At 35.4% G+C, this 10,855-nt stretch overlaps 3 protein-coding genes across 3 annotated transcripts; 1 reads left to right on the forward strand and 2 right to left on the reverse strand.

Annotated features, from left to right (window-relative positions):
* Positions 1 to 1,567: 1,567 nt before the first annotated feature.
* Positions 1,568 to 3,771, forward strand: LOC106341997 (putative deoxyribonuclease TATDN1). The gene is made up of 12 exons (XM_013780765.1): positions 1,568 to 1,715; positions 1,840 to 1,860; positions 1,944 to 2,044; positions 2,118 to 2,175; positions 2,272 to 2,315; positions 2,411 to 2,491; positions 2,563 to 2,633; positions 2,718 to 2,828; positions 2,904 to 2,986; positions 3,084 to 3,300; positions 3,389 to 3,472; positions 3,555 to 3,771. The coding sequence occupies exons 1-12, from the start codon at positions 1,694 to 1,696 to the stop codon at positions 3,622 to 3,624; spliced, it is 963 nt and encodes a 320-aa protein (XP_013636219.1). The 5' UTR covers positions 1,568 to 1,693; the 3' UTR covers positions 3,625 to 3,771.
* LOC106341998 (RNA-binding protein CP33, chloroplastic) lies at positions 3,629 to 5,018 on the reverse strand. The gene is made up of 4 exons (XM_013780766.1): positions 4,558 to 5,018; positions 4,392 to 4,493; positions 4,022 to 4,330; positions 3,629 to 3,941 (listed from the first exon to the last, which is right to left on the reverse strand). The coding sequence occupies exons 1-4, from the start codon at positions 4,927 to 4,929 to the stop codon at positions 3,813 to 3,815; spliced, it is 912 nt and encodes a 303-aa protein (XP_013636220.1). The 5' UTR covers positions 4,930 to 5,018; the 3' UTR covers positions 3,629 to 3,812.
* A 1,351-nt stretch (positions 5,019 to 6,369) lies between these two features.
* LOC106341999 (fasciclin-like arabinogalactan protein 15) lies at positions 6,370 to 9,577 on the reverse strand. Its single transcript, XM_013780767.1, has 2 exons — positions 8,187 to 9,577; positions 6,370 to 6,561 (listed from the first exon to the last, which is right to left on the reverse strand). Exons 1-2 carry the CDS (start codon positions 9,448 to 9,450, stop codon positions 6,503 to 6,505), a joined length of 1,323 nt encoding a protein of 440 aa, XP_013636221.1. The 5' UTR covers positions 9,451 to 9,577; the 3' UTR covers positions 6,370 to 6,502.
* Positions 9,578 to 10,855: the final 1,278 nt, after the last annotated feature.

Here is a 10,855-nt window from a genome sequence, read left to right on the forward strand (position 1 = left end):
GGGCCGTATGAAAAGCCCATTATTAATACAAAACCCATGAAGAAACAAGGTTTGTTGTGTTGTACCATTCTCTCTGCTTCTCGTCTCAACGATGGCGTCGTTGAGGATGATAGGCAAGTCAAATTCGGGAATCTATTTCGTCTGATTATTTCTCTTTTTCTGATACACAACGATCCTGTGTGACTGATACCTTTTTATCGTTTGTATATTGTGGCTTTTCTTCTGATGTGTGTGCGTAATCAATATATATGATTTTATCTTTGGTATTTCATTAAGCATCTTGAAAGTGCTCATCAAAACTAGACAGTTTTAACCATAAGAATCTTATCAAGTTCAAGCGTATCAACCCAAAAACATGCCCAATTCATCCTAACTTCTCAAGTTGCAAGATTTAAAAAACTAAACCATCCATCACTAAACCCAACTATTACATATGACGTATATTTTGTCTGCAAAAGAATATATAAACATTATCAGATATCATTTAGATAGACACCTTCTGTTCGCAGCAATTTCCTTAAAGCTTGTTTCAGCGAAGCTATTATGAGGTTTTAGGATACATGGACTAAAGGAATTGATTACAGTAGTTTTGAACATGTGTTCTCTTGTGCTTTTTATCGAGCAATAATACATACATGGTTTAAAAATGGCCACACTAAATCATTTTGAAAATTAAATAGAAAACCATAATTTATGGTTCTAATTAATGAAACTGTAGATCAGTAACGACATGATTCTGCATTTTTGTCACTAATCATTTATCTCCTGTAGAAACATCACTATCTACGTGTAGTCACTATTATGTTTGGTCATTACATGTAATGATAATTGGAGCATAATTCTAGAAGACGTTACTATATAGTCATCCCAACTGAACTTTGATATTTTAGTAGGGACGAAAGGTGATAATGAAATATAGCGTTAGACCCTAGTCCACTTGGTGACAGGGCAAGGAATCATTTGTGCGTTGTGTCGTTTGTTGGTGGTTGAAAAGAAATACATCTCTACAATGACTGTGGGTGACGTAGATAATGGCTCATGATTTATTCTAATCATGGTTTAACTAACTTTATATAACTAAGTGTTTCATATTATAGCAATAGGTTTTTGCCGAAACCAATTAGATGAGCAAGCAAGTAATCAGACAGACCGTGTAAACTATCAGCGTACACAAATGGCCTGTGAATATACTTAAAGTCTTAAACTTTGCATTTGTTTTAGATATGAATTCAATAACATCTGAAATTTGATAATCCCATTCTATTATTTTTATTAAATGGAATTTGATATGAACATTGTATATGGTTTATTTTAAGTGTGGTGTAATTAGTGAAAAAGTTCCTCTCAAATGAATCTGTTTTTTAAAACCAAGAGTTTGCAGTTGCGGGTGGTTACAGATAGATAAATAAATATAAAATATTGTAAATTTTAAGTAAAATAAAGTCATATTTTAGGTGCCACGTCCGTGTTAAAAATCAAATAAGAAGTTGTTGAAAAAACATTATCAAGAAAAAGTCAATAAAATAAAATGTGAAATTTGGAAGAAAAAGTCAATAAAAATATAATGCTAAAAGATATTAAAAATTGACATATATTAATGGGCCGTATGAAAAGCCCATTACTAATACAAAACCCATGAAGAAACAACAAGGTTCGTTGTGTCATACCATCCTCTCTGCTTCTCGTCTCAACAATGGCGTCGTTGAGGATGATAGGCAAGTCAAATTCGGGAATCTATTTCGTCTGATTATTTCTCTTCTTCTAATAAACAACGATCCTGTGTGAAATTGTGACTGACTTCTTTAACTTTTGTCTTCTAATGTGTGTGCGTAATATCAGACATAGCCGTTAACTTCACAGGTCAGTTGCGCAAAACACTTTGTGACTTTCTTCTGATCAAGTTATGTTCTGATCACATTGAGAATTGGTCGAATTTAAAACAGATGGGATGTTCAAGGGAGTTTACCATGGCAAGAACTGTCATCTTCCCGACATTGCGACCGTCTTGAACCGAGCTTGGTCTGCCGGAGTCGACAGAATCATAGTTGAGAGTCACTCTTATTGATTCTCTTTTATAATCAATTTGAATTACTCAATATTCCAATGTTCTTGAACAGGTAACTGGTGGGTCATTGGAAGAATCAAGAGAAGCTCTTGCAATTGCAGAAACCGATGGTTTATTTTATTTGACTTTCTGATCTTATTTCCCTGAAAGTTTCCGTCTTTAGATGTTTTTTTTTTACCCTTCTTACTGTGGATTTACACTTGCAGCAAGGCTGTTTTGTACCGTTGGGGTTCATCCAACTAGATGCAGTGTTAGTGTCTCTTTCTTTTTGGTTTCTCAGTTTAACATGTAACTAGCTTCTAATCTTGTGCTTAAGTCGTTCTTTAACGTCATGTTTCACATCAGGAGTTTGAAGAGAGTGGTGATCCTGAGAAGCATTACCAGGATCTGTTTTCATTAGCCAAAGAAGGAATGCAGAAAGGGAAGGTTCTCTGTCTTGTCATACTTTTAACTGGTTTTAGGTTTCATATCGCTTTCTCACTTTCTGATTAGTATAGGTGGTAGCAATTGGTGAATGTGGATTGGATTATGATAGACTTCAGTTCTGCCCTGCTGATATCCAGAAGAAGTAAGTTAAAAGTTGAATCTTTCATTGGTTGTTTCTTTTCTTGCACTACTTACTATATGGTATATGTTACCTTCTCTGTGAAAGGTATTTTGGGAAGCAGTTCGAACTAGCATATGCGACAAAGTTGCCCATGTTTTTACATATGCGAGCAGCTGCTGCAGATTTCTGTGAAATTGTTGAAAGAAACAAGAACAGGTGAAACAGCTCGTGCGCTAATGTTTTCTTGACTTACCTTTTACTAATTCGTCTTGATTCATATTCCACTCTCAGGTTCACTGGAGGGGTTGCTCATTCGTTTACTGGTAGTGCATTGGACCGTGATAAGCTTCTTTCTTTCGATAAAATGTACATTGGTAAAGACTTCCACTAGATTTCTTATTACTGATAAAAACTATGCCTTTTAGGCTTGTGCTCTCCTTGGCGTATTGCTAATATGATTCTATTTGTTAGGTGTGAATGGCTGCTCGTTGAAAACAGCTGAGAATCTTGATGTAATGAAAGGGATACCTGTAGAGAGGATGATGATCGAAACCGACTCTCCATACTGTGAGATCAAGAACACACACGCCGGGATGAAGTTTGTAAAGTCGACCTGGCCTTCTAAGAAGAAGGAGAAGTATGATCAAGAGTGCATTGTCAAAGGCCGTAACGAGCCTTGTTTGGTTCGGTTAGTGTAGTCTCCCCTTGTCAAATCCATGAAAAAAAAATATATATATATATATATATTCTTAAAACTCTTTTTATTTCTTCTCCAGGCAAGTTCTTGAGGTGGTGGCTGGCTATAAAGGACTTGGCGACATAAATCAACTTAGTTCAACCTTGTACCACAACACTTGCAGGCATCTTCTCCCAACATTATCAGAGTGAGTCATTGTTGCAGTGAAGCTTATGTCCTGATGGATTTGTTTTATATTTCTGCAGAGTTTTCTTCCCTCAGGACTTAGATTCTGCTGCAGATGCTCTGCTTTCCGGTCACCACAACACCAACTAGCAGAAGTCACTACAAAAATATTTTGCATTTTCTCTGAGATTGAAAGATAATACATTACACCATTTGATGGAAGAAACATTTTTGAATTAAGATGACAGTCAATCTCATGTTCTTTTATCTCATATATTATCATCTTCTTTAGCCTCAGTAGTCAGTAGAATACAACAAGATATTGTGTTTTTGCTGCTTCATGTACTGATGGTTGAAAGCACCTCACTGCTCTCAAGACTGTTGCCCTCTTCAGTCTCTACTTCTGTTACAGAAGGACGAGCTCTCTCTGAAGCCATATTTAGCCTCAGTTCTCTGCCTTCAACTTCCTAAGAACCAAACCAAAACTAAAACCAGTGAGTAACAAACCCAAATCAACCAACCAAACAGATGAGAGCAAAGCCTTTACCACGCCATTCATGGCACACATGGCAGACTGAAGATCTTGTGCCGTTTCAAAAGAGACGAAACCAAATCCCCGAGACCTCCCGCTGTCTCTTTCATACACGACTTTAGCACCAAGCACACCAGGTTGGTCTCCAAATGCATCTTTAAGACCTTGTGAAGTTAGGTTCCAACCGAGGTTTCCTGCATAGAGCTTGTGAGGACTGTCCACATAGCTCCGGTTGCTATCACGGATCTTGGCTCTCATTACTTCTCTCTCTCCGCCTCTTGGCACCTCCGGGAAGTTCACTTTCACCGTTCTACCACCAATTTGCTAAAGAATCAATCAGAATCATATTTGATCAAACAGATAACACAAGATGATGAGAACTTACAGAGGTGTTGAACATCTGAATAGCTTCTTGAGCTTCTTCAATGCTTCCCATCGTTACGAATCCAAACCCTCTGCTTCTGTCAGTGACTTTGTTATGCACAATCTGCAACAAAGGACGGTTTTTGGAACATTCAGACGGAACTTAAGAGATGAAGGAGACGGTAAACCTGAACATCTACGACAGTTCCAGCTTGTCCGAAAAGTTGAGAGAGCTCAGAAGAAGTGATTGTGTATGGCAAATTCCCAACGTACAGCCTCCCTTCCTCACCACTCGCTTGCGTCGTCTGTTTCTCATCAGCTTCTTCTTCAGATGACGCTGGGACTTCTTCTTCGGTATCGGCGGCGCAGGAGAAACGGTGGCGACGGATATTGGAATGGAAGGACAGCGGATTAGGGAAACTGGCGACGAGTTTGAAGGATTTTGGTGCAAAGCGATTGACGAGTCTGAAATTGGAGAAGGAGGAGAATAACGGGTTAAAGTTATCGGTGGCTGCGGGGGATACAGACACGGCGGAGGAACAACAGGACAACGACGACATTTTCTTTTGGGGAGTGAGGGGAAGACAAGGAAAGAGTGGAAGTTAAATTTTTCAATTTTCGGTTAAATCGGTTATGACTTCGGTTTAATTTGGTTGTTTAAAAATTCAGTTATTGGTTGGTTTGAAAATCGGTTAAGTCAGTGGAAAGAGAATGAACGTCCAAGGGAAGCACTGAAGCTTCTTGATCAGCTAAGCGCAGTACCATCAGAGACGTGACAATCTCCAAATATCCTCCAAAAAGAAACTTTATAACTTCAAATATAGAATTATCGCTCTCCAAAATTTTTTTCAAAACTTCAAATTTAAAATTTTAAGAACTGAACTACTCAAAAGTCTAAATTTGAAGTTTCATCTTTTAATTTGTATTTTGATCCTTATAATTAATTAAACATTACATTTATGATTCTTAAGTATTTTCTCATTTATCGTTTTAGTCTTTAAAACTTTTGTATATCATAAATTTTTCAAATTTATTTTTATAAACTAAAATTTTATACATAAAATTAAATAAAAAAAATTTAATAATATTTATAATATTTTAAAAATAGAATTAGACAACAAAAATATTACAAAAGTAAGTTAATAATAAAAACTTTTTAAAAAAATATAAATGAAGACATAATTATTACATAAATTTAAATATTACAACAGCACTAATAGTCTAGTAAATATATTATGGAACCTCTAAAATATTGTCCAAACAAGTTGTGTGTAACCGAAGATAGAACATTACAAAAATAATTTTATAAAATAATGTGGTATTTTGCTTGTACTTTAATATTTAATTATGTATTTTTATTTATAATTTTATGTTTTAGTGTTAATTAATATTATTTTAATATTTTATATATGTGTTAGTTATTTATAAAAGTTTTATGGATTTATATTAATTATGGAAAATATATATAAGGACCATAGCGTAAATTACAAATAGTTTTAAAGTTAAATTTGAAATTTGCTTTTGGAAAAGAACACCTTAAAACTTCAAATATAGATTTTATGGGATTTTGGTCCCAGAAAAAAAATTAACCCTAAAAAAATATTGTTTAAAATTTTAATAATTATTTTTAATACAAAATATGTCTACATGAAATTATATAGAAAATAGATCACACGGAGTCATAGTGTGTTTATTTGTGACTTAAACATTGATTAGTTCTTTCAAATGCATAGCAAATTTCCATAACGATTGTTACTTGTGACTTATGCTCTTGCCACTGGTTTCACACCCATTATATACCTTGACCTAGTAAAGCAGCTTCCCAAGAGAGATTTCCAGTGTTCCAAACTCATATTTGAAAACTGAAAAGTCCTAGAAAGCTTTTCTCAAAAAAAAAAAAGTCCTAGAAAGCTGATTTCCTAGGCAAAGGCATATAGAAAACTAAAGCTGCTTGGAAGATATATGTATGGTTTACTTAGTTCAGTTCAAAACAATTAAAATTATAATTGAACATATATATTGCAACCACCCAAAAATTGATCATTTACATTATTACTTGATTCTGTTCACAAATTTTTTCACATGTTTACAGAACTATAAAAATTTATCATGTCCGGATTTCATTTGGCCATCTCACTGACATGTGTGAAATTGTGAACCAAACATTCTGCATGCTACCTCCATCAATTTCCCTGCACATAATACAACAGTTAGAAATTATTGTTTTTTGTTTGAGGAAATTATTATTATCCCAAACAGTTTGTTTTTCCTGGTGACAATGTATTGAATTAACAATATAACAAGAAAAAAACTTTTGTAATGATTTATTGACCCCTTTATTGTAACTTAATGTTCAAATAGATACATTAAGAACATCTCCAAAAAAAACTCTATAACTTCAAATATATAGTTTTTTGCTCTCCAAAAAGAAACTTCAAAACTTCAAATTTAGAGTTTTAAGAAGTGAAATGAAGTTTCAGGTCTTAAAACTCTAAATTTGAAATTTCATCATTTTATTTGCATCTTGGTCCTTATAATTAATTATACATCACATTTATGATTCTTAAGTATTTTCTCATCCATAATTTTAATCTTTAAAACTTTTGTATACTTTAAATATTTCAAATTTATTTCTATAAATTAAAATTTTACATATAGAAGTTTTTTTAAAAATCAAAATAAGATTTATAATATTTTAAAAGTAGAATTATACAACAAGAATATTACAAAAGAAACTTAATAAATTTTTTTAAGAAGATATATACATGGAGATATAATTATTACACAAATTTAAATATTACATCAACACTAATAGTCTAGTAAATTTTCTTCAGAACTTTTAAAATATTTTCCAAACAAATTTTGTATAACCGAAAATGGAGAATTTTAAAATAATTTTATGTAACAATGTGGTATTTTTCTTGTAGTTTAATATTTAATTATGTATTTCTATTTATAATTTTATATTTTAGTGTAATATTTTATTAATTAATATTACTATAATATTTTATATATGTGCTAGTTATCTACAAAAGTTTTATGGATTTATATTAATTATGACAAATATAAAGAGCATAGTATAAATTATAAATAATTTAGAAGTTATAAATAATTTTGAAGTTAAATTTAAAGTTTTGCTTTTGGAAAAAAACATCTTGAATCTTCAAATATAGAATTTGCAAAACTATATAAGAGAGACTATGCTCTAAGACGGAAAAAGAAGTCATGAATCAGAGCAGGTTGTCTCTTCTTCTTTTTTATCAGAGAGCAAGTTGTCTCTATCATCAACCAAAATGACTCACAACTCCGCTTTTGAAAAAGAAAATGAGCACTTTGTGGTTTTCTTTTTACTATTAACATGGGATTCTTCGTCGGTGGATGATTAAATAGTTTATAATCCAAATTATTCCCATACCATTATTTAATGCTATTGGAACATATATTATATTATCATACCAGAGTTTGTTAACGAGACTTTGTCTCCATTCTCACACGTCTAATCTCACTTTTTACTTAGTACTCTGTCATTGCAAAGACTTAACTATATGTGACTAATTAGAGTTTATATGTTTATAATCATGGTTCAATTATATTTTCCATCACCTAGAGCAAAATCACACACAAAATTCCTAAAGCAATGAAAGTTATTCTAGCTTCATAACTTTGTAATAATGTTTCAAACAAACAAAACAAAAACTTTTCAATGGTGTTATGTACTATGTTTAGTTTAAAATTAAATAAGTTGGGGTTAAAACGTCAAAATCAGATAGCTAACGACCGAAATTAAGATGCTTGAAATTTATTAAAAATTGATTACCTCTTCTAGGTTTAGCGGTTTTCTTAACAACCGGACCGGCGGATTTCTTCTCGACCGGGGTTTCTTCCTCCGGGAATAAAACACCGTCAATCCCCTGAACCGAAATACGTCCATCGGTATAGATATCAGGATCGAACAAATAAGCCGAACCGTCACCATGACCGAATTTAACCGAACCGTCTGCCTCCTGAGCCTCAACCTTGTGAGGAAACCGAAGCGAATCATACCGGATTTTCCCAAACCGGCGTACCGAATTGTACATACTCTCCTCGGTTTGGTATTCCGGTATGATATGGTAATACATTATTTGCTCTGGAGCTCCCGGTTCGCTCAATTGGTCGGTAGTCAACTTAGCCATAGCTTCGTCGTTTGGAGCTAAGACCGTCAAAACGTAGCCTTCCGACACGAGGCGACCCATCTCGGTGGCTAGAGAAGTGAGGTTGACGAGAATGTCCGCCATCTCGTTGTATCCACCGTAATGGAGCAGAGTGTGGATAAAGTCTTTGACTTGAGCCTCTCCGTTGAAATGGTGGCGAGGCCCGCCCGGTCCTGGCGCCGGAGCCGGAGCGAGTGACGGACCGGGTGACATTGCGTCGTAAACAGGGAGAACCGGTGGAGCTCCGGCGGGGACTGGTGCAGGCTTTTTCTTGAGACGGTGGGTTCTCGGGTCGACTTCCGGTGCTCCTTCCGGTAACACGGCGGAGATTGAGCGGAGGTTACGACGGCGGTTGAAATCTTCTTGAACGGAGCGAGGGATTAAAAGACGTTCGATCCCGTGGATGATACCATCGGGTCGAGTTACGTCATCGGGTTTAGTGATTACGGCGGAGTTGACTTTGCCGGTGGTGAAGTGGAGGTGGTCGTTGGAGAGACTGCGGTGGCTGACGACGGATGAGGCGGAGAGTTGCGGAGAAGTGATTCTTTTGGGGAGAATGTGGAACATCAAGAGAGTTTGTAATGATTTGAGATTCTTTGGTTGTAACAAGAAAGATTTGAACTCAGGGTCGAGGTTACGTTCTAAAGCTTCGTTACGAGGGGCGAAGATCGTGATGTTGTGTTGACCAACGGCTTCTTCTAAGGTTTGGAGGAGAAGAGCTTTCTCCACGAGTTCTGCTAGTTCGGTGTAGTGAGAGTCGAGAAGTGCGACGAGGACGGAGTTGGAGTTTATTTGACCCGACCCGGTTTTATCGGGTAATGCGGTCGTGATAATGGAGGAGGCAGTCAAAAGGAGGAGGGAGAAGAGGAGGTTGGAGACGCCGGCCATGGTGGTCGAGGGAAAGAGTGAGAGATGGAAGAATAGAAAGTGTCGGCGATTTAAAGAGGTTTGGTTTGTGAATTAAGATGGCAAGGTGATGTGATTTTGATTATGATTGTGATGTTTCTTCTTCCCTATTTTTTTTGTTTTTGTTTCATTTTCTAGATATTTAATGATTTTGGGTGGGTGGGTTTAATGCTTTTCTTTAATTGTATTTTAATTAATTGGGATTTATTTTGCCATTTGGAGGACAAAAGTGAGGTCCACACGGGAAGTAAAAGTTATGGTGACGTCTTCTAAAACTTGCAGCCAAGAGTTCAGCTTTTTCTGTCTTTGAGTTTGAGCCTCGTGTTGTGTGTGTCGGTTACTCATATGCACAATTCACGTTGCCTTCGAGTCAAATATCTTTTCCTTCTTCGGGTTTTTTCCTCTTGTGATAAAAGAACAAAATTATTCGAGTCAATTTCATATAAACCGAAATAATCGATGAAATGTCTTTTTTTTTTTTTGTTAGTCAATTATTTTAGGGAAATTGGAGGCTATGAAAACGAAAAAACGGTAATTGACAGAGTAGCTATTTTACCTAACAAACAGATACACGGTGTCATATATACATAATAATGCAGTACTATGCTTTTAATTAACTGACTGCACCGGGTACAAAAATTAATTAAAAAATTAATTTTTAACTGCGCAAAGGTAAATCGTGTCTTCACCCTATTCACACTTTTTCTTTCTCACTTTCTTTGGTAATTTCTCGAAGTCGAAAGGTCACTGCCTCCAATCTGCTCCAACGCCTCGCCTCTGCATGCAATCCAATCTTCATCTCGGCCGTCCTCCCTTTTAATCGTGTTCTCCGTTAGGGTTCTGATATCACTCAAATTACCCAAATGAGTGATTTATACTCTCTCAAATAAGAGGTCGAGTTGTAGTACTTAGGGATCGAATCCACAGAGAGCAAAGGCAGACAAAACATCTAATAGTTATACGATTAAGCTAGGCTAATAGTTTATAAAGCAGTAAATATAGTAAATTGCAGTGGTGAGCAAGGCAATTGCTCGGCTGATTGATTGATGGTTGTTTGATGGAAGGATGGTTGCTAGATCTAGGGTTTCTATTCAGGTAATCATAATTATAATGATATATGGACTAATTGTTGTATGCAAGATATTAAAGAGTTCAACAATTAAGAACAAATCGATCGGCTCTCGCTTTCTTGATTTGTCAATTGACTAGATCTAATGATCTCAACTATTGTTTGTCGATCAATTAGAAAGTGTCGATCGATGATTCTAGAAGAATATCTATCGATACACCTTTCACGACATCGATCGATTATTCTATTGGAATATCGATCGACATGCTTCTAGCAAGCTTTGCGCGCTGGTTGGTAAAGTACTCATTAGGGTTCCTA

Source organism: Brassica oleracea, chromosome C4 (genome assembly GCF_000695525.1).
Source record: "Brassica oleracea var. oleracea cultivar TO1000 chromosome C4, BOL, whole genome shotgun sequence".
Lineage (NCBI taxonomy): Eukaryota > Viridiplantae > Streptophyta > Magnoliopsida > Brassicales > Brassicaceae > Brassica > Brassica oleracea.

Coding starts and splice junctions, on each gene's coding strand:
- LOC106341999 (XM_013780767.1), bottom strand. CDS start 9,450: ATGGCCGGCGTCTCCAACCTCCTCTTCTCCCTCCTCCTTTTGACTGCC. Junction 6,562..8,186: donor AACCGCTAAACCTAGAAGAG/GTAATCAATTTT, acceptor TATTATGTGCAG/GGAAATTGATGGAGGTAGCA.
- LOC106341998 (XM_013780766.1), bottom strand. CDS start 4,929: ATGTCGTCGTTGTCCTGTTGTTCCTCCGCCGTGTCTGTATCCCCCGCA. Junction 4,331..4,391: donor TTCAGATGTTCAACACCTCT/GTAAGTTCTCAT, acceptor TTGATTCTTTAG/CAAATTGGTGGTAGAACGGT. Junction 3,942..4,021: donor TGTGTGCCATGAATGGCGTG/GTAAAGGCTTTG, acceptor TTTGGTTCTTAG/GAAGTTGAAGGCAGAGAACT.
- LOC106341997 (XM_013780765.1), top strand. CDS start 1,694: ATGGCGTCGTTGAGGATGATAG. Junction 2,045..2,117: donor CCGGAGTCGACAGAATCATA/GTTGAGAGTCAC, acceptor GTTCTTGAACAG/GTAACTGGTGGGTCATTGGA. Junction 2,492..2,562: donor AAGGAATGCAGAAAGGGAAG/GTTCTCTGTCTT, acceptor TGATTAGTATAG/GTGGTAGCAATTGGTGAATG.